Below are 23,288 nucleotides of genomic sequence, written 5' to 3'. Positions count from 1 at the left end.
AGACAGGTATCCCATAGTCGGATAGCATCGTCTGTTGTCTGGCTACTTGCTACTTGTTCAATTCTCTAATTCTTTAATTCTTCGATTGCTCGATTCTTTTATTATCGTCCGCTGCCAGCTGTCTGCGCTGACTGCGCGGTCGGCAGCTGCTAGCGACAGAGGCCGAGGCCCCAGGCCTGCCACTTCCTTAGTGGGGCAGTTGTTTCTGCCATTCGATTGCCTTTCGCACAAGTTGCATGTTCTCCTCAGCTTGCCCAAAACGCAACATAACGCGACGCGACGCGACTAGTTTTTCTCTTTTGGCTCTTTGGCAACTTTCTTTGTGTTTTCCCTTACCCCCATTTTTGTATTTTTGTTCTGTTTTATTTTGTGCACATTTTCAATTGCTTTCCCCCAAAACCTGGCATCCCCATGCACCGCACCCTCGCGAATTCCTATTAAAAGTCCGCGCTAATACGCCAAATAGTTGTTTCAATTGGTTTGCAATAGGCTGCCAGAACCTCAAATCACAAATTCAAAAGCGGTAGCTTTGTCCCTGTGAACTGCGCGAATCTTTCGCATCAACGTTTATGTAAATTACGTTTATAATTAACGCCTAATCAATTGCACAGCGAGTCCCCAAAGCGAATGAACTCCAGGAGACCGCAGAGTACGAGCAGAGCTGTGTTTTAATTGCAGTTTCCGCATCTCCGAACCACACAAATGCACAGGTAAATCAGGTATGTATGTATGTCCATGCCCATGCCTATGTCTGTGTTTATAATCATAAATTAATTCATTGCACTGTGAAATAAAATTTGCCATTACCAGCTACGGCCAAATAATTGGAGTTGTATTAATTGATAATACATATCAAACTAAATCTGGAGACTTCGTTAGAGCGTATACTTATTATCGAAATCTGTTTTGGTGCACGGACCGGAGACCTTTGCTTACGTTCCCTTTGGGTCAGAGGCAACTGGATGTGATTCGATCAGTCCATTGGGGATCTCTATGCGCCCCTTCGCATCCTTTCGTTTTCCACTTTTCACTTTCCACTCTTCACGTTTTTTTTTTTTCTATTTCCATTTCCAGTGGAAATTCGCAGTGGAATCAGGCCACGTGACGTGGCGCGTAAATGAGGCAAGAACAGTAGTAGAATCTGTTGAAACACACATATTCATATCTCTCTCCTTCTCTCACTCACTCTCCTCCTTGTATGCGGATGTGTGTGTGTGTGTGTCTAAGTACATAGACATGCTTAACACACACTCACACTCACACACACACACTCGCAATGGAGCCTAGAGGCATAATGGGCGAGCGGCATGCGCTCCATCCGCACAGTGGGATCCATTGACGATGATTTACGGCGAAAAAAATCAACGCTGCAGCTGCCAGTACCTGGGCTATCCCGATTTAGCCCTTACCCAATTTGGAGATGATATTTTTTGCCACTGCCTGTTCCACTGTGCTCGCTAAGAGGCGCACTCCCATCCCATCTGGGTGCCTACTAACTGTTTGCAACTGTACCATCAGCGATCCACAGCCCACAGTCCACCTCCCATCCCGCACCCCGCACCCCGCACCGTTCATCCCTCCCTCAGTCGTCCCTCAGTCATCCCCCCCAGTCACCCAGTCATGGCCTGGCTTGAAGTAAACAGCATTCGAGGGTAGTGTAAACAATCATTGACCTCGTTCATATTTCTTGGAGCGTTCGCTCATTTGCCTTTTGGCCCGAGCCTCGCCCCAGACGTAGCGCGGGTGGTTGGGGGGACGATGACTTTGCCTGGTCGCAATTAAAATTGTTGTTTAGCTAGTTGCCGTTCCCCCCACACCCCCATGCGCGGCACCCATTCTCCCATTCCATGCTGCCTTCGGCCATAATCATTCGCCAGTTGGGAGTTTGGAACCAATTAGCCGTAGAAAAGGAGCAAAAAAAAATCGGATTCTGTTGCGATTTTTTCGCTTCGGCCCAGTCCCGTTCCCGGTCCCGGTCCTGTGTGTGTCCTTTAAGAAATGATGATGGGCATAAAGCACAAAGGCAATAAGCCAGCAAGCGGGAGGAATCAGTAGCCAGAAGGAGCCCGGGGAAGAAACGACCCAAATCACGATAGGCCCAGAGCAAGCAATGTATGAAAAAAAAAAAAAAAAAATTAACCAGACAGCAGAGGAATCTCCCAAAAAACCGAAGCCTTGAATACTCTTCTTCTTCGTTTGTAAAGTTCTTTTCAAATAAGAATTGGTAAATGGTCTTACAATCGAACGATGATGCGAAATAAATGTTGGTGGGTCTTACCAGATAACACTCGCAGCTGCATAAGTACTACTATGTGTAGGAGCAACTCTGCAAGTTGCTCCTCTTAGCTTTCATACCCCCTCCAAGGAGGGCAGCAAGCTGCGTTCCTGGGGTGGAGCAGAGAGAGAGAGAGAGAGAGAGCTGAGGAAAGTTTAAGCGGCTTGTTTGCAGCCTGCTCATATCCCTTGGCCCATGACCCAATATCAAGGCTGGCAATCAGGATAACGCGCGCTATCCCGAGGCCCACATATGGAACGGAATAACGGAATAATGACATTGCGGGGTGCTTTGATGGAGGCTAGGGATCAGGCAGTTAGAAAATTGTGTGTATTTGTGTGTGCGTCGTCGCTGAGACGCCAGCATAGCATTTTTATGTGTCCCCCCGACTCCGACTCCGACTCCAATCATTGGCCTACAGAGACATTATGTAGTTGGCTTTATCGCCGACGATTTGCCAAGCACGATATGACGTGGACCAAGACCAAGACCAAGACCAAGTCAAAGACAATGACAATGGCAGTGGCAGTGGCATCGTAACCCTCAGCATCAATTAGAGGCTGGGAGAGTTTTTAATATGTGATATTGGGCATACGTGCCCCTGAGCGTCGCGAAAGAGATATGTACCCCTTATCTCCCTCTTATTTCACTCCTCTGCCTCTGTTCCACTTTCTCTGCTCTTTCTTCTTCTTGATTTCCGCTAATATCGAGCAGAGCAAACGCCATGGTAAACATACTTAATCACAGACTCTCTCTACCCGTGGTATCCCGTTCGAATATCAAGCATTAAGCTGCAGACACTGTACTCTGCTCAGTTGGCACTTGATTCTTTATACTCTCACTTCTTTCTTCCTCCTCGCTCCATCTCCATCTCCATCTCAATCTCTTCTCATTCTGTTTCTCCGTCACAAGGGTGTCTCTGTCTCAGTCTTAGTGTTTTTCTTTGTCTGTATCTGAGATGCTGGCGCCGGCATTCGGTGAAGTGTCTGGAAGCTGTCGCCCCGGGGCTGCAAACAGTGATTGGACGGTAGGGTAGGGGAGGGTGGCAGTGGATCGCCCAGTCAAGCAGCCGCAGTGTCAGGATACTTTAAATCTACCCCATCCACCACCACCACCAGCCCACCCACCTGGAGGCTCTCATTTGCTTATTTTTACGTCGACAATTTTGAAAAGTGTCGATTAATTTTCATCATCCGAAGTATTTTTCAATAATTATGTCCTAACGGAGTCTCACTCCACTCCACTCAAAAAACAACAAACACGCTCACATGGTGTCATATCCCTCCATTCCTGCACTCTCTTCCCGCTTCCCTTCCTGCCCCATCTCTTTCTCTGTCCGCCTCTCTTTTATTTTTGGCCTATGAGGCATTTATTTTTGCCGTCGACTCTTTTACACACACAAAATTAAATAATTATGCGCCTAATTATTTCTTGGCGCTTTACACCCTAAAAAGGAGACAGGAAACAGGTGGAAAGACACACCACCAGACTGCCAGTCTGTGTGGAAAAAGCAGCGTGGAAGAGTTGAAAAATATTTAATTGTTTTTTAAGTTGAATTTAAATGCGAAATCCCAAATGCCATACAGAAGACAATGAGCCGGCTATTAGACAGCTGCGGCAGCTGGGCCAAATCTTTGCCATAGAAACTGTCATAGGCCATAAGGGGCGGGGGGCGGGGGGCGGGGAGGTTTGTTATTTGGGGCAGATATAAGGAGAAGGAAGGCTTTTAAGTAGGTAGGCTCATGCTCATGCCAAGCTGCAGCGATTGATTCCCCAGCAAATAAGCAAAGGCAGCAGCTGGCAGCTGGCATCTGGAATCTGGAATTTGGCTCACGTTAGATTTGTTTTGCCCCACTTGCCCTCTCTCTCTCTTTCTCCATCAAGCTTTGCCCGGGAATTTCCCCACTGGGAGAGTGCATTTCCTTCCTCTAATTTTCTCGTATGTTTGCTGTTGATTAGTATGCGATTGTCGCACACATTTCAATGGAAATCCAATGAATCTGTTCACTTTCCCATTCTCACTTCACTTGTATCGTATCCGTCGCTACGATTTCAGATCTCAGATCTTTTTTATTATCTGGGAATTTTCATTGCGGAAACTTTGATTGGCTATTGGAGTGGTGGTCCTCAGTTAACTTCTGGCTCTGCATTTTGGCGCAGACCCTGCCAGACCACTCCTACATATCGCCTCTGTCCCTGACAACCTGCCTTATGGGACACTCTCCGATTGAAAATTGGATTGGCCTTTCGCCCAACGCAAAACTTATTATTAGCTTTCGTTGGCTTTTGTGACGCAGCACCCAAGGCAGCACCCATCTGCCCATCTCTAGCCAGCAACAAACCGCATTTCATCCTGAATGCGGAATGCGGTGGGTTGCATCCCTCCTCAGGCTGGCGCCGCCGGCGGCACTCGCCCAAAACTTAGCACAACATTTTGTCGGCTTAGGGCAGACCGACCCTAAGCCTGGTTGGGGGTCTCCCCACTCAACCACTTTCCACCCCTCCTCCTTCATCCCTTGCCCAGCACGAGGCTCAGCCCTGTGCAATGTGCACACTAATTACGACAAGGTCGGTGCACTAATTAACAATGGCTTTGAGGCAGTTAAACGCTCGAGAGTCCCAGAGCGACTAAAGCCAGAGCCAGAGCCAGGCCGAAGAAGTACAGGGATAGAGACCCGGAGTACGGTTGCTCACGTTGGTTCACTCCCAGCGGGGGAGGCCATTCCCGCCGCTGCCATTGCCTTTCCCAAGCTGCAAATGATGATAAATATTTTTGTTGATGCGCTGATAACCAACAAGCAGTGGACGAGGCAGGACCCAGAGCAAGTCGCGCAGGTGGTTCCATGGTGAGGGCGTGAACAGCACTGATTTAATGCGATTAGATTAGATGCCGCCACTCGTGGAGCATAGTCCTAATACAAAATACAATACTGCGTAGGAGCATGAACCCAAACAAGTCAAAATGAGGTTTCAGATTTATGTAAATATGTATATCCATCTGTTAGGATTGTTTTCGTACATCTAAATTTATGCTAGGCATGTTAATTCATTCAGTATTCAGTAGTCTGATTACTGGGCATAATGTAGTCTGTGGTATATGGACATATTTGTGTGTTTGCTATTACATAGCTGGATTCTTGATTCTTGACTGCTTTTCCGTGGCTCCTCCTGATACTGGCGCCAAAAACTCCGCAGCTGTCGCAAACAAAGCTCCGAGGCCGAGAGCTTTTACTGTCGCAGCAAAAAGCTTTGTGGTGAAAAAAGCCAGACAAGAGAGAGGGAGAGCGAGAGAGCGAGCGAGAGAGAGGCTGGGGTTGGCGTGGAAGCTTATATGCTCGTAGTGTCGAGTTACTTGCGTTCCGCGAGTCCTTATGCCGTGTATTTTTATAGCTCTGTACTGGATATTTTAGGGCCGTTGCCTTTTTCTTGTCATGCTCACGCACGGACGAGCACGCACAATACTGTGCTGGGCTGTGCGGCTGCGGCTGCGACTGCGACTGCGGCTGCCACATATTAATGCGGTCATATAACGCATACGACACGTTGTGCAGGCCAAGGTTCTCCTCGCGGAGAGTGTGTGTGTGTGCCCTTTACAGGTGCTCCTAAATAAACAAAAATGCAAATTAAAAAATATTCCATGACATAATTTAATTACATAATAGTCCCCAGAGAGAAGCAAAAAAAAAGGACGGGTCCAATTGAATTCGAGTTGCAGAATGTCCCCCCTAATTAAATGCTTTGATATGCTGCTGCCAGAACAGTGTTCTGGCTTTGAATGGAATTTCCAAATGCATGCCCAGACTCTACCGGTTATTAAGCGCTAAGATGCCTCGTAGAGTGGCAATCCCAGCCCTGGCCTGGTCCGAAATCAAATGTCGGACGTCCTAATAGTCGCTTAGCTTAGAAATTTTAACCATTTGTACCCAACTTCTGACGGGATTTCTAGTGTGACCAGGCTGAACAGGCTGCCTGGAGGCCCACGAATTTATTTATTTAAACTACTTAAGATATATCTGTGCTGGCTCAGTTGCTGCTCTGCTGGAAGCAGCCAAAAACCTCATTTCGCCTTCCGGCTGCTGCGATGATGATTGCCTTCTGCAGAAAGCTCGCTCCAGCCATGCGGCCATGCGGTGGCCCAGAGGAGCCACGATGACTGCGAACGGCGAACGGCGAACTGCGAACTGCGAACTGGGGACTCTCCCAACTCTCGTCTCTCGCGTTAAACTTCGTCCTCGTCGGCATCGGCATCGGCATCGTATCAGCAAGGACATTCGACCTACTGTTGATTGCGCTCCGAAGCTGTTCAGTTGATTTTCAGACCGTGTGACGTACGGAACGGAACGTTAAACGGAACAGGAAGCCGAGCCCAGAGACCGAGCCCTGAAGTTCCGGAGTTCCGTTAACGGTTCCGCCCACTCAACGCTGAAGCCACCTTCCCTCCCACTCTCCCACCAACTAACTGTTCTTCCTTACTGGTTGTTGTTTTATTTTTTTGGTTTTTTTAAATGTAAAAAACACAAACAATAACTCGAGTTTGACAACAAATAATTGCGGTTCTGCTGGAATGTAAGATAAATTTACAAAAAAAATATATACAATAAATATGTACCTCAAGCGATGCCGTCTGCCATATTCTCGTACGTGTTTGCGACCGTGTGTATGAGTTGTTCTGTTGTTCTTTTTATGGTCTTTTGTTTTGGTGTGAGGTAGAAAAGTGCAAGCTAAAAAAATCGGCAGCATCATCAGTGGATGTTCCGGTCAGCAGAGACGGCCACATCAACTGTGGCTCCTTTTTATGATAAGGTCACATACACACACACACACACTGATTTACAATGAAAATACACGCACGCACACACACACACACACACTAACACAGAAGCCAAGAAGGAGTCAAGTCTGACAAGTCTTAAGGACTTACTTGGCGAAAATCTAAACTAAAAGTAAAGTAGGAAAAATTTAATATAAAAAAAGTGCAAAGACATAAAATAACATGTTAGATATCCTTCCTTTCTGCCACAGTTTTCCCCAACAAATATGTGTTGAATGGAATGGGGCAGGAGTGAAAAGGAGCGCGTGGATTGTGTGTTTCTGCTGGTTTAAGGTTGAACGCTGCCCAATAGACGCTCCAGGCAGCCTATAAAAGGGGTAGCCGGAGAGCTCCGGTGTATACGAAATATGCATACATAGAACACACACTATTACACTCAGAGATACATATATGTATGTATGTATGTATATGTATATGTATGTGGAAAGTCGGAAGGTGTTGCTTACACCAGTAAAATATTATAAAACAAGAGTCGCGAGCCACGACACAGTTTTAATATATACAAATACATACATATACATATGTACATACATATGTATGTCCGTTTGTCTTTGCGTTTGTCTGTTCGTTCCATTTGTCGACTAGTGTTTATATAGAGTTTTTACTGTATTTTTCAAGATATTTTATATTGTATGCAGTGATGTTTATTTAAGTGTAGCAACACATAGGCATACATACATATGTACATATGTATTCATGTGCATTTCGACTCATCTCGTAAGTGATAAAATATTGAAATTATTTTTTTGTTGCCGATGGCTTTGGCCATTTTTGTTATTCTTGCACAGATTTTTGGTTTTTGGATTTTGATTCTTGTGTTGCTGCTTCTGCTGATTATTCTGCTGCTGCTCTGCCTGGTCTCCCCCCTTTTCGCACCCATTTTTTGCTGCTGCTTTTGCAGATTCTTTTGTTCGGTTTCCGTTTCGGCAAACTGCATTCTCTGTGCCTCATGCCCCAGCTACCACTTGCTCTTTTTTGACTGATTCCATCTCGTACTTTCGCTTTGCTTCAACTACATATTTCCACCACTTCAGCTTCCGATACTTTTTGACTTTCGCACTGCTTAATCTTCTTTTATTATGGGTCGTATGACGCATGCAGTGAGAGCAAGAGATATGATTGCTTTGGGTTGGTTTTTATTCGATCTGGTTTTAGAGTTTTCTAAAGGAATTAACGATTGCTATGCTCTGCAGTTATTGCTCATGCTATATGTGTCATACGACACTTGTGTACTGCTTCAATTAATTCCACTTTTCCACTCTCACTCAACTGCTTATCTGTGGTGTAGCTGTTGCGCTCTGACGCTCCAGCGACGTCAGCGATTCGCTTTGACTCCCACTCCCACGCTTCTACTTATCCTCCTCTGCCTCTCCTACTGCTGCATCGCTGCTTCGGCTAATCTCATCCCCCTCACCACTCTACATCTTGCTGCCATCATCTTGCTGCAGTTATTCTGCTCAGTTATCCTGTTCGCCTGACTTGCTAAATTGAATGAAAATAATTAAATCAAAATTAACGAGGTTATGTAAATGTCGCTCACATGCAAGTTTGCTCCTTTCCCTCTTTCTATGTTTCTATCCCTTTACGGCTATTTTCCTTAAATTTATCTTTAACTCTACCCCCGAAATAGGCAGAGGGCAATTGTGTGTGCCTTCAGGTGAATGAATCACAGCATTGCTGACTGCTAGCATTGACATTCCTTCCACTCCTCTGCAAGCAGCTATGCTTCAACGATAAGATTAGACAAACTTTCTCAATGAAATAAGTATTAAAGTGAAAGTTAAAGACTAGGAGTAGCACTCAACACTTTCAGTCAATCAGTCATTCACTCTGTCACTCACACACACACACACACACACACAGACAATGGGACCCAATCACAGCCGGCGAGCATAAGTCTTGAAAATTTCCATTCCAAATGGACAAGAAAAAATAATAATAAAAACTATTGAATAACCTGAAGCAGCAGCACTTGTCACCGCAGGAGAGGAGCAGATAAAAAAATGCCTCTTGCACCCCTCTTTATTTCCCCTCTATTTGAAGGGAAAGTCGTAGAAAACTTTTCACCAAAGATTTTGGTGAGACGCCAAGAAATGCAATTCCCTGATTGGGGGGCGAGAATGGTGATGGTGGAGGGACTACTTTCTGCTAGCTGGCTGCCCAAATGACGTGACTCAGAGAGGACTGGCTCTAATGAAAGCAACTTGACTGTGGACAGCAGTTGTTTTCGGGGCAAAATGGACGGCGACTCTGCGAAGAATAGATTGAGGGGTGCAGAGCGCTGATGATTTAGACCTGTGCACCATGGGAACAACGAACACTTGTGTTATGTTAATTGTTGCGACGTTTAAGACAACTGCCCCTTAGCTGAGTTGAAAATAGCTGTGCATTTTCAAGACTGCAATTACACAAAACTCACAAGAGCATACATATTTCATAATTCTCTTATTTTTTTTACTTTTTATGGCCAAAACATGCTCAGAAAATGTTCTTCTACGATTGGACTTTATGTATGTATGGGCTATGGATTCACTATTCTGTTGGTACATATTACTAATTGACTTAGGCCAAGTTTGAGCCAGTTTGTCTCTCCCCTTTCCATTTCTATTTTCGTAAGCAATTAAAGCGATAAAGTTTGAAAAGTTCGATAAAGTGCAGGTCATAGGGAAAGTTACGCAAATTTTGTAATTATTTTTGTATCCTTTCTCAGGTCGAAAGTTTCTCTGGCTTCCCCTAGTCACTCTTTGCCTCTTTTCTGCTTCAAACAAATTTGGCATTGAAACTCGTCAGAGAAAAATCACTCCCATCACTTTCAAATAACACCTCCTCACCTCCTCGCCAATCTTTTGAGTCTTACGTGTTTCAAAACTTGTTTACCAGTCGGTTGGCAATTATTAAATTCAATGGCAACGTTGATGGCTAGTTTATATAATTCCCTGTTGGACACATACATTTATAAATGTCTGTACGTATACTAAGCTGTATAGAGAAAGGGAATTGAGGGGGCAAATGCATTTGTAGTTGGCCGGAAATCGCGTAATACCCCCGAACAGCCGAGCAGCCACACCACACCCAACTGAGGTGCACTGACAGTGTAAGATTCGGTTCAAATCAGAATCAGAGCTGGAGACAGAGCCATGACAGACTGGCACTGTGACCAGGACAGTGGACGGAGGCGCCTAAAAGTATGCTCAATTTTTTCTTTCCTTGTAATTTCCGACTCTGACAGAAACAGACAGGGACATGGGCATGGGCATGGGCATGGGCATGAACACGGAATTGGAAACAGACAGGCGCCCTAAGCAGTTGGTACAAACAACTTCCGACAACTTCAGGGAGACTGCAGGGACTGCGACATGGTTGTGGCGAGAATATGGACGTGGTGAATGGACATGACAGGGCAGGTCGATGGTCCGGGGGAGTCTGTTCGTTAGCAGTTGCATCACCGGCAACTTGGCCTGCCGGTGATGCAAGCTCACAAGCCCACAAGCCCACAATCCCCTAGCCCCCATGCCACATCCCCGTCCTCCATTCCTCGGTCAGCATCAACTACCCAGCAACTTTTGGGCATTTTTGATTCGATTGCCTCGTCTGGGGCTCGTTTCGTTAAATAACCGACGAGTGAAATGTCTGTCCGATTGATTTTTTTTGGCGATGCGGAATCCATTTTCGCTCCATTAAATGGGCCTACTTTTATTACTTACATATATTGTTATAGATATATATATTTAAAACATTTCCAGTCACTCTAAGACCTGCTCCACACTACTCTCGTTCTCTGCAATTAGCTTTGGGAACATCCGTTGCGACTTGTTGTCGTGGCGACAGCTTTGTGTCCCTGTCTCTGCACCTGTTCGTTGTCGTTGTCCTGCCAGTCCATACGTCTGCTAAAGATGGAGCTACATAAAGTTGGAACTGAAAATGAGAGCTGGGTTGGGTATTTCATCAAAAGTTGCGGCAAGTCTGTGACATGTCTTTGCCAGCTTCCGCCAGGGCCATCAAAATTTGTCCGCAACTCGTAAAATGGCAAAACCGAAATGAAATATGAAATATGAAAATGGCCAACGTGGACAGAGAGAATGTGACAGTAGGCTCGAGGCAGGACAGTAGTTTCCTTGCGATTGTGTTATGCAAGTTCTTGTCTAATTTTGTCGTTTTCTGCGCGGCCATGACGCGTCTAGGGAGTCTAATTACGGTTGGGAGGGACCCCCTTTATGTGGCCATAAATTATGATTATTGCCCTACACGTGCGGGGGAGGGGAATCTCTGCCTGCGCACTTCATCGGCAATCCAAAGTCAATTAAAGTCTCACGCAATTTGCTTGTCAAGTGGCAACAAGGAATTAAAAAAGTTTTCTTCCTTCTCCGCCGTAACGGAAAACAGGTGCAGGAGAGCAGGCTAAAACTTGCCTGGGAAATTATTAAAATTTTAATTACGCAAGGATATAGAGAAAACTTGTGGACAGCGTCGCTGCCATTGTCGCCATCCCTGTCGTCGCGCCACCACAAAAGGTAGAGCAAACACGAAGCCTCGCCACAAGACGAATCCAAAATACCCTCAGGGATTCTTCATTAAGGGAGCCCGCCCAGCCGTCCCACCCGATCCATCCGTGATGGGGTTGACTTGATGGATGGACTCCCTCCGCTCAGCAAGGGAGCTCAGGATGTTTCTCCAGTCTATTGTGCCTAGTACCTACCTGGTCTCTGCTGCTGCTGCTGCTGCTTTTGCAGCTTTGCTGCTGTTTTCGTTGTCGTTGTTCTTTGCCTTGTTTTCGGTGATGTTTGGATGGTTGGTTGCATGGGTTGCATGGCTGGTTGTGAAACTATGGAGAGGGGTCCATACAGAACTCGGCGTCGACGTGCTTAAATATCAAAGTACCTTTGGCTATTTATCACGGGCAGGAGGCCCCAGGGCAGCCCTGACCATGGCAGGTGGTGATGCTGCTGGTGCAGCATACATACAGACAGACAGACAGACAGACAGACAGCCCCTCTGTGTGGATGCAGCATGATAAATGACGTTTTGCCTTGAAAATGTACAGCAATGCCTCGTTTGGGCCACTGACGATGGCGATGATGGGAATGATGGAAATCTTTAATCTGCTGCCACTTGTATTTGCAGATCGAACTGAGGCCCAATCAGGATAAGACACGTGCTTCCTGCCAATCACCTGTCATCGCTGCCACAACCATCGCCAGTCTGACACTTAGCCAGACCCGGGGGCATAACAAGAGTGCAGCAGGCCAGGGCAAGATAATCAGCTGGAGGCAACTGTAAGATGGGCAAGAAGAACTCGAAATTGAAGCAGGACACCATCGATCGCCTGACCACGGACACATACTGTGAGTACCATCTATCCCCCTACTTTGGGTCATCCAGTAAATCATTTCTGGCCGCGCGCTCCCAGCCATGAGTTACGAGCGCCACCTCCAGGACATACCTGGGACATACATATTTGGGCCGCACTCGGATGCATTTCTGGTAGCGAAATGTAATTCCCAGAGCAGCTTTTACTCTTTCGTCGCGCTCGTAACTGTAACTGCAAGTTGCGTGAGTCCAAGTCCCTCTCTACGCGTAGTTGCCAACTCCTCTCAACTCTCGTATATCAGAGAAAAAGTTTCGCACTTCTCAGGAATTCCTAATGAGTGCAGGGTTGTCCTTCACACCATCGCTTCAGACCATGAGGAGTGCCGTACACTTTGGCAGAAAACACTAGAAAACACTTTTCTCCTTATTGGAAAAGTACGTTCCAGAGCCATGTCCAGACCTATGACAAGGCTCATACATAGTACAAAATATATGAGGAAATTACCTCTATACTCATCCAGTCCTACAACCTAATTTGTGTCTCGTGCAATACGAATATAGTACACTCTACGTATACCCATTGAGTAGCGGGTATACTCGTAAAAGCCAACGTTGAAGTGTGTGCACCGTTGATTAGTTTTCGCATGCCCACTCCGCTCCGCTCTGCTCTGCTCCGCTCCAATGCTACCCTCACCCATTTTCCCTTGCACTTCTCCCTCCCTTTGCAGTCCTTTGGCGGCAGGCTGGGGCAGCTTGCATGGCTTTCATGTCAATTTCTGTTTGTTTTACGCTTTTGTAAACAGTCGTAGCGCAGAAAGCAGGGTGGTGTGGGTGTGGGTGTGGATGTGGTCCCAGTGTGGCATGTGGGGACTTGGGGGCAAATCGCTTATAAAACTAAAATGCACGACCCTGCCCTGCCTGGGGATACCATATTAACGCTCTGTAGCATGCGACACGCTGCTGCAATGTTGACAGCACTGAATGACAGCCGCATTCATTTGGCTCTGGGCACATGCATTCCGCTATGCAAACAGACAGCTGATAGAGGCAGCGAGGAGGCGTGCTTAGAGTGGGGTTGAAAAAAGGATGCTTAGATGCTTGGATGCTTGGATGCTGCTCTGTGCTATCCCCACTGACACTTCCATTCCCATGCGATTTTGTACGCATTGGCATCCAGTCATCCAGTCATCCAGTCAGTGGCCAGCACTCAAAACTCACTTCCATGTTGAAATGATTATTGAACTTGTTGTGCTCCTTTTCGTATTCGCTATTCCTTTTTCCCCCTGGCACTTATCTCGTTCTGACATTTTCCTGTCACTTAACAGTGGAAATCAAACGGGTACATGCACAAATAAAAGCACAGCCATCGCCAGGAACCAGAGACCAGCACGACGAGGCGACTATACTCGTAGATGAAGGGCAGGGGAGCGAGTAAGAATGGAGTGTATAGGAGGGTATATTGGAGACCAAACCTGCATTTCCCATTTCAATTTCGATCCACTATACAGACAGAAGCAATACACAAACATACATATGTACATATATACATATTTATTGTGTACAATTTGCTAATGGCGCCATCGCTGACTGTATCTTCTCCTTTCTCCTCGCACTCACTCTATCACATCTAACTGTTCCATAATAGCTTCAGTAATTCATTCAGTGACGTATTATGTGGCTTCTTTTATACATATCAGTAAATTGACGAATCAACAGGAGAATACACTATAAGATTCATCGATCCAATGACTGCTCCATCAACTGCACCCATGCGAGTGTGACAAAAATTTATTGAACTCCTATGCACTTATTAATTTAGCAAGCTTAAATGGCCGAGGGCCCCACTGTGCGAAAGCATGCACATGCATGCAACAGACGAAGCTGTCGGGCAGCGGGTTCGCGGTCAAAAACGAAGCATAGCCGAAAAGAGAATTGAAAGCTCGCGCGCTCCCTCTGTACATGGGGCGTAGCGATAAGCCACGCGCCATAGAACCCTTTTTTCGGTCGCTCATGCAGCATCTTGCACAGTAAGTTTCGTGAGCGAGAGAGGAAGAACAGTTATTTAGATTTGGATGATATTGAGAGAGTGCTGGAACAACAAAGCTACGACAAGAGAGCGGGCTAAATGCAATGTTAGTGCGTAGGGCGTAGAGCGTACCTGCGAAGAGCAACAACACAATCACACACGACTAACCCACGCACAGTGGTCCATTTCAGCATGCTAAGTTAATACTTCTGAACAAAATATGATATTTACATGAAAATAATCAAATTCAGTTGCTTTTCTAGTCCCATGCCCCTGGCGTGTGTTTGGAAGTTCCCATTTTGGTTTCAGTTGCGTGCGGGGCTATCAGCAGTTAGCCGCGGGTAGCCACATACATATGTATGTACATATGTACATTCATACGTGTGAGTTGGAAACATGCGAGCCCACCTGTGTTCAGGTTAAGGTTGAGATGTTCAAGGAGGTGGAACAGGCTACTTGTTGCCCTATGCCTTGGGTATCGGTGTAGGTTTCGGGCTCGGTTCGAATCTAATCAAGTCTGGTAAATATTTGAGCCCATATATGTATGGAGTTGCTTCAAGGCTCAAACTCCCCATGGCCCTGTGCTTGCCCCCACCTGCTGCAGCGCATTCCCTTCATGTGTGTACGTAGCCCGCATGCAGCTCATTTAAAGTTAGTTTTTGGCCCTTTTTCCAGGTCCCATTCATTAATTAGCATGTGGCCACACCCACAACCACACCCAGCGCGGCAAGTCCTTGCTTTCCCAAACATTCGTATGTACATACATATGTATGTATGTATGTACATTCACCCTCTTGTGTCCTTTCGCTGTTTGTGCATACACACGAGTATGTGAAAAAGTTGAAATTAAATCAGCTTAAAATTAAATTAAATTAAATAAATACCGACAAAAAATAAGGAATTTTGGCCCGCTTTTTTATGGCTCCCTCTACCCCTGCCCAGCTCCGCCCACTGCGGCAGCACGAAAAAATTAAATAAAGGCTGCGGGCCACAAACCACTTTTGGTATAAGAAAGGAGCTGGGATTGGAGATAAGGGATCCGTGATGCGGCAACTGAAAGGCAGCAGAGTGCAGAAATGCCTCCTTGCGTAAATAAACATTTAGATCGAAATTATTATACCCTAGCCAAAGGGTATTTTGTAATTGAGTACTTTTACTTACAAATTATTCATCAACATCGAGAGAGAGAGCCAATGAAATATTTATTACGAGTATAGCCATGTCTGAGCCATGTTTGAGTTGTACAGAATGGCCAAGATCGAGCCGCTACATCGCATGCACACGAGTATATGCCAGAGGATCGATGCAACGACAAGGATATCAAAGGCTTCGACCCATAGGAAGCCTTAAATTCTGTGCCATACTGCGTGGAGCGAGAGTAGCTGGGGGCAGACGGAGGAGCCCCAGAACTGGCTCGGTCTCGGGGGGACTTTAAGTATCAGTGCGTCCTGGCTGCGAACTAATTTGCTTTACTGCTGCCGGCGCTATACAAATATACTCATGCACGTATACGTACAGCAAAGGAGGTAGCAGTGGAGGAGTAGGGTAGGTAGGGTAGGGGGGTAGGGGTACTGCAGGAAAGGAACCCACTACACATGTATTATTCAGCTAGCCGATGTAGAAGTCGTTGTCGGGCCCACATCGACAGCCACTGACGAGCGGCAGGATAACGCTCCTTGGAGCTCACTTAGCCCTGGAACGCCGTGGCGATGGCGTGCGCAGACTTTTAAAAAGGTTGCGTGGTGTGATGCGGTGTCATGTGGGTGGGGGAGGGGGTCGGGTCGTGGGTGTTACTGGCTATGTCTGGTTATTCAGATACAGGCTGCGGCTAGGCCGAGACCGGGCAATTTCAATTGCGTGCCAGAAGGCACACTGCGAGAAATGATTGAAGATGCCGAAGAGCAGCTTATAGAGAATAGTTATAATATTTTTTTGGCAAACGACTCGATCTCGAGTCTCAAATATTTTCAGTGTAGAACTAAAAACTTAGGCAGGGGTTAACGTGTCTGTCTCACTTTCGGGAGTAGATCATCATGAACATCTCATCTCCATCATCTATGTATGTCATTTTTCTGTTTTTAATTTTCAAAGTGCTTTTCACTTTGTCCTTTTTACTGTCCTGTCTCACATCTCAGCCAGGAGAGTGCCGCACGCGCCTCAAAGTAGACTCGTATTATTCTGCTTGAATGACGCGCTGGCTGGCGAAGCGGGCATGGAACCGTAGTTAATTAAATGATTTATTAAATGAGTTGTGCAGTCGCCAAGTCGCGCGGCAGCTGCAACACTTTCGCATCTTATAGAACTTCTCTGTCGCTGGGCCATAAATTTCAATTGCACATTACTCATACGCAATGCACTCTGTGCTGCTGCTCGCATTCACATCAGCAAAGTCGGAAATGGGAAATTGGAAATGGGGGATGTGTCTTTGGGAGGTGTCCTAAGCTAAGCCCAAGCAAACCTAAGCTGCAATAACTCAGCGGCTCCGCCAGGACACTTGGCCCAAGCAGAGAGCCGCTTGAGAGAGAGAGAGCTGCAGGCGCAACCCCGTGCGAGCTTCAGTTCAATCTCCGGAAATCGCTTAACTAATCTTGAATTTATCTATTTATTGCAGTCACCGAAAAGGAAATTCGTCAATGGTAAGACAAAATTTTTGATAGTTTTCAGTTTTTTAATTAACTCAGACGATCTTTTTCACTTCCTCTGGAAACGAACGGAAATTTAAATTACAAATTAAAACCACTCCAGAATTGATTTTTTGTATCGTCGCGAAATTATCCAGCTGTGGAAAAACATTTTTTATGCGTTCAAAAATTATTTTTGGTTTTTAAATTTACTTTTATTCTTTATTTTTTTTCGGTTCACTTATATTTCTGTCTTTCTCCCTATCTCTGTCTCTCTTTCTCTCTCTCTCTGATGCTAATTTATTTTTCTCTCTCCCTCTGGCTCCTGGTTCTGCCTTTTCTTTTTCCCACTGTCTCTGCCTGTGACCTCTGTGTGCTATTCGCTATTCGCTATCCCGATCTCTGACTTCTGACACCAACGAAAAGGCACAAAGGTTTTTTGAAAGACTGTCCGAATGGCTTGCTGACCGAACAAGTGAGTACAGCCCAACCGTTTAACCACCCCGAAATCATAGTTCGTAATTAACATCATCATTCCCATCCGCATCCGCATAAACATCATTCCATTAGTGGGGCATTCCCTATTCGAGCTACCTCAAAACGAGCATCCAGCTTAATTACTTAATGCTAATGCTATTGCTGATGGCCATCAGCCATGCTTCGGCTATGGCAAATTTTTGCGATTTCCGATAACCGAAGCATGGCAGTATATTTACTTATATAAATACATATGTACACATGTACGTTAATTGAAATGTGAAATCGCACGGCTCCGATTTGTTTGTTTTTACAATTGAACCAGTGTGGGGGGTAGGTGGGGCTCGCTCTGCTGACTTTTGCTCATGAAAAAAAAGATTTGTGTTTGAGCGATATTTAAAATTTAACGTCTGATTTTTCACTATATAAATTGGATTTGATAATTGGAAGTATATACTTATATATTTTTTTTTCAGTGCTCCTTCAGAGTTATAGTTCCTAGCCAAAAAAAAAAAACAAAAAACGTACATTTCAGTTTGCTTAGCTCACACTTGCTCATACCATGCTCAGGATCACTACCACCCCATCCATTTCAACACACACACACAACCATTGGAGTCGTTAATTTCACTTAACTAGAGAACTTCGAAATTTTTACTCTAATGCTATTTTATGTGTCCTGCTCTGACTTGCCCACCAAACCAAACCCAACCCACTCGACTGCAATTGTGTACGAGTTTGGGGCCAATAGCAAATATTTAACTTGTCTAACACGTACTTGTATTTTTTTTCTCTCTCTCTCTCCCTCTCTCTTCTGTCTGCTGTATCTGTTGGTTTTTTCCTTAGGGCTTCATAAAAATCTATAAGCAGTTTTTCCCTGATGGAGACCCCAGCAAATTTGCTTCCTTGGTATTTCGTGTGTTCGATGAGAATAATGTAAGTATTTTATTGAACTTAGGATCGGAGCATCTGAAAACCGGAAGCTGTGCTTTCAAGAGATATACCTAATAATCAGGGGCCGCAAATAATAGTTCTGAATGCTAATTTTAAGTAAATAAAACTATAATTTATATTTCAGCAAAAAATTTCTATTTACGATTTATATATTATAAATCATTTTTAATTCTTATTTTTAATTTTTTTTTAATAGAAATTAGAAGTAAGGGTTATTATTAATTTGTATTTATAAAATTACAATTAATAGTTATTTATGATTTTTTTAAATAAATAAAAAATAAGAGTTATTTTTGATTTTTATTTTAAAAGTTGAAATAAGAGTTATTCCGTAACTTTTATTTTAAAATTCAAAAATAAAAGTTAAATTGATTATCCTTTGAACTAAGTGGTGTACTATCATAAATTTATACACATTCCTGATCTATGAATTAATACCTTTCATGCGATATAATATCTTTAAAGTGCGCCAATGGTCTTTTATTTCACTGCTATCTTTATTTAGACATCCCATAATATTTCAAAGTTTATTTAAGCTGTTTATTCTAGCTGCTGCCGCAGAACCAAACATAAACCTCCATTCTATAAAGCTCTTTTAGAGACAAGAGCTTTTCAGCCACTCAAGCTTTCCTTAGCTTAGCTTTCGGCAACGTTCATGCATGTAATTCTTACAATATTTGTGTGCTATCTATCTGCAGGATGGAGCCATCGAGTTTGAGGAGTTCATACGTGCCTTGTCCATAACATCACGAGGAAATTTGGATGAGAAGCTGCACTGTAAATATTGTATTGATTGGATTCAAACACCTCACACACTCGTACCCTGCCATAATGATAATCCTTACATTCTCTTGCCAGGGGCCTTCCGTCTCTATGATGTGGACAACGACGGTTACATAACACGCGAGGAGATGTACAACATTGTGGATGCCATCTACCAGATGGTCGTAAGTTGTTTTCTCTTCTCTTCACTCTTCTCAACGATGGGGTAATCAAGCACATTAAACACTCGATTGATTGCAGGGCCAGCAGCCGCAGACGGAGGATGAGAACACGCCGCAGAAGCGGGTGGACAAGATCTTTGATCAGATGGACAAGAACCATGACGACCGCCTCACACTCGAGGAGTTCCGCGAGGGAAGTAAAGCTGATCCACGTATAGTCCAGGCGTTAAGTTTAGGTGGTGATTAAACGCACGAGTTGTAGTTGCGTTAAGCATTGTTGGGGTGGTCCATTGTGGGAGTGGAAGCTGAGGCAGAACAGCAGTGGGAATGAGCGGAAGGAGCTAGTCAGTGATATGGGACAACGAACTCCACGCAATCCCATCCCCTCCCCCCAGATCCCAAGATCCACAGCAGAAACTACAGCAATGTGTGTGGATCTCGATTGGAATCGATACTCACACACACACACACTCTCATGTTTTTACCGAAAATCCTTCCCTCTACACCCCTCTACACACACGCACACGCACAACCACTCAACACACACACACACTGATACTCGTGAAAGATGCAAGGAAAGCGCCAGACAAAAGATCACCAGAAAATCTGGTGAAACGCGTAGTGAAATTTCAACTAACAGAATATGACTATGAATACATGTGCATACATATATCTGAGATATTATATACATATATATGTATGGATCTGTATGGTATGGTATGGATAAATATTTCAATTATCAAAAGGCAGAACTGTAAAGAAAGACGCCAAAAATTTATAAAATTCATCAAGAAACAAAAATTACAAACAAAAGAACACCAATTTATGTCAAATGAAACGCTTTTTTAAAAACATATTTCATAATCTATATACATACATATATTTATAAAATAAAAAAAAAAAAACAACGTAGATATACATATACGGGGTTGAGAGCCAGTTTCAGCCCTTTATAGGTAAATATGTGTGCAACAAAATATTAAATATTATCCAAGGCATTTTTATTGAAATGCTTGCCATGCAAATTCGAATAACAAAAGAAAAAACACATTTAAATTGATTTATAAATATCGCATAAGTATGGCTATCTAATCGATAAGTTGAAGTTTATTGAAAAATAATTATGAATCAAGGCGAAAGCGAAAGGAGAGAGAGAGAGAGTGAGAGTGCACTCTTGAACTCAGCTCAGCTACTTCTGCTCTATATGGATATGAATATGAATATGTATATGTACATTACTCAATATGTATATATGCTTATACTTATACTTCTACAAATACAAATACAAATACATACATATACATAAAATGCTACTACTGGCCTAGACGCTTGGCAGAAGCTTTACACCGCTCCTTCTCTTGCTCCAGATCCAGTTCCTCATAGTGTTATGACATTCGATTTTGCCAATTTGTCTGCGTAGAGAGAGGAATAGCATGAGAGACAAAATTGTGTGTTTCCAGCAAGCCAGCAAAATTGTATCCGCAAAGTAAAACAATGGACTTATTCTGCCACAGCGCGTTCTCCCAGCTCCGCTGGGAAGCCAGCTTCTCTCGCTCTGACTGCCGGCATTTCCCATAAGGCTATCTCTTTTTTTGCCAGCTAGTCGGTTAGAAAAGTTCAATGTCATAGCACTATTATCCATTATCCACCATTATTGTTATTATTATTATTATTAATGTGTGTGTTTCAACCTTTTGTGCTGAGCAAGCGCTCTGCCGAGCCAGCCAGCTACTAACTGTTGATAATCAAAATTGTTGATAATCGAAAATAAATACACACACGCATAAATATAGTAATTACTCTCTCTAACTAACCAAATACACTAGCCTAGCTACATATGTATATCTTGATTATATATAAACGATATTGGAATAGACGTATATTTGCTTCTGAATGCTGACTGCTTCTGAATGCTTCATAAATATTTTGCCGAGAATCATTCAATGGCTGCCATCACCCATTACATCCCTTAGATCCATACTAGATCAGCCACAGCCACACACAGAATATAATAAATTTAAACAAGACTAGCTCTAGCGTAAGTTCAGTTTACGCATGCCTCATAAGAGACACACAAAAATATATCAACTTGAACCATTTATGGAAACCCCCTATCTCCCCCACACAGAGCTTGAACTATATGTATATCATTCCATTCAAAGTGGGAAACCCAACTAATGCCTTACTATTAAAACTATCGCCTGAACTGTCATCGACAATCTCTCTCCGTCTCCCTTTATATGTATATCGCTCCATCTCTCTCTTATATATTAGTTAGTGTTTTTTTTTTCGGTCTTGTCGGACTGCTGCTGTTGGATTAAGTTTTGCTTCTTCTTCTTCTACCCTAAAACGGTTCTACCCCTTCTAATCACCATGCTAAAATAATTTCTATTTTATATGTGGTTCAGCTTTAGATCGTAAAAGAAACAACACACAACAATGTAAAGAAATCTTTCTCTGTACTCTGTACTCTGACTCATACTCCAACTGCATTAAAATCTACAAAATCGACGTATTATTTATCCTATCGTATCATCAGCATTTATCTTTGTAGTAGTAATTACAATGATTTGATTTTTTGATTTGCTTGCACCACAGAACCGACCCACATAAGCCCCGAATTACTTGATCTATTACAATCTATAGGGAAAGATATCTTTATATAGAAATATCTATGCACACACACACACACACACACACGAACAAACAAATATTGATAACTGTATACACACAAAAAGAACATATTTACATAGCCATATACATATGTATGTATATGTACAACTTAGATGCCGTATTTGTACTTGACTTGCGAAATTTGCAAATTGTTTTTGCATATGTATATTTATTGTTGGAGACGATTTAAATTTCAAAATGCCAAGCAGTTCTTCACACAAATGTTTGCATGCTTTTTCTATAGTCCTATATCAGCTTTGAAACATTGAAAAATCTCAAAACCGGAGTCAGATAAGAGTCAGATAAAGAAAACGATATCTACAAAATACATATATAATACTTATTAAAATAATCTTATACATATTCACGACAAATACAAATCAATTTCGTGAAGAAAACTGAAAACAAATGAAAAACAAATGAAAACAAAATGCATCAACAATCAATTTTCGCGCTTCTTACACTCGACTTTGACCTCAAACTCGAAATTATTGTGAACAATTAATTGTACATATTTATAAGATGGACGGAGGCTTTAAGAACTCCAGCAAAACTAGAACAAAACAAAACAATAAAAAAACAAAATCTAGAATCTAAGACACACAGAATCCTCCGACAGGAGCACACAAATAAATATTTATAATCAATCGAAAGCTAAAGAGTAATCTCGAGATAATATTTTTTTCAAATACTACGTATACATATGTACATGTATGTATGTTTTTTTTTTGGGTACTTGTAAGCTACTTACTTGCACACGTACTCGTACTACATATAGATAATGTGCATCGATAATGTTCATGTTAACGATTACTAGCAACGCTAATGATTACAGATTACTGATATTGATATTGATATTGATTGAACTGCAGAAGCAACCTAATTTTGTGTGCATTATATTCAACATAAGCAATACTTAATTTAGCATTGAAATGCGTTAAGCAACACAAATATTTAATACCAATTAAATCAATTCTAATTGAAGCCAAATTAGAGTAACAAAAGTCGTTTTTAGCTATTTATTTGGATTCGCAAAAACACATTCACATTCACACAATCAAAACTTCCTCACACACACTTGTACACACATAATAAAAGTTTTTGGAATTACTGCGAAAAGAAAACCCGAAAAGCAAACAACATTTTCAGTGTATTTTTTATTTGCATATCCATTGGATCG

General features: G+C 43.3%; 1 protein-coding gene across 3 annotated transcripts; it reads left to right on the top strand.

Annotated features, from left to right (window-relative positions):
- The first annotated feature begins 213 nt into the window (after positions 1 to 213).
- LOC111081994 (frequenin-1) lies at positions 214 to 22,522 on the top strand. Of its 3 annotated transcripts, none has more exons than XM_022378177.2 (8): positions 214 to 710; positions 12,228 to 12,448; positions 17,051 to 17,075; positions 17,487 to 17,535; positions 18,384 to 18,473; positions 19,190 to 19,268; positions 19,350 to 19,438; positions 19,515 to 22,522. In XM_022378177.2, exons 2-8 carry the CDS (start codon positions 12,385 to 12,387, stop codon positions 19,680 to 19,682), a joined length of 564 nt encoding a protein of 187 aa, XP_022233869.1. In that variant the 5' UTR covers positions 214 to 710; positions 12,228 to 12,384; the 3' UTR covers positions 19,683 to 22,522. The 3 variants fall into 3 exon arrangements, with proteins under 3 accessions (XP_022233869.1, XP_022233861.1, XP_022233876.1); XM_022378169.2 differs by having other exon boundaries at positions 214 to 719; XM_022378184.2 differs by lacking the exon at positions 214 to 710 and adding an exon at positions 6,611 to 6,841.
- Positions 22,523 to 23,288: the final 766 nt, after the last annotated feature.

The sequence above is a fragment of the Drosophila obscura genome, unplaced genomic scaffold (genome assembly GCF_018151105.1).
Source record: "Drosophila obscura isolate BZ-5 IFL unplaced genomic scaffold, ASM1815110v1 contig_73, whole genome shotgun sequence".
Classification (NCBI taxonomy): domain Eukaryota; kingdom Metazoa; phylum Arthropoda; class Insecta; order Diptera; family Drosophilidae; genus Drosophila; species Drosophila obscura.
The sequence above is the reverse complement of the archived record's forward strand: the minus strand, read 5'-3'. Positions and strand labels throughout refer to the sequence as shown.

Excerpts from the sequence above, each read along its gene's own strand:
- LOC111081994 (XM_022378177.2), top strand. The coding sequence starts at position 12,385 with ATGGGCAAGAAGAACTCGAAATTGAAGCAGGACACCATCGATCGCCTG. Across the intron at positions 17,536-18,383 it reads ATGGCTTGCTGACCGAACAA|GGCTTCATAAAAATCTATAA; the intron begins GTGAGTACAGCC and ends TTTTTTCCTTAG. Across the intron at positions 18,474-19,189 it reads GTGTGTTCGATGAGAATAAT|GATGGAGCCATCGAGTTTGA; the intron begins GTAAGTATTTTA and ends ATCTATCTGCAG.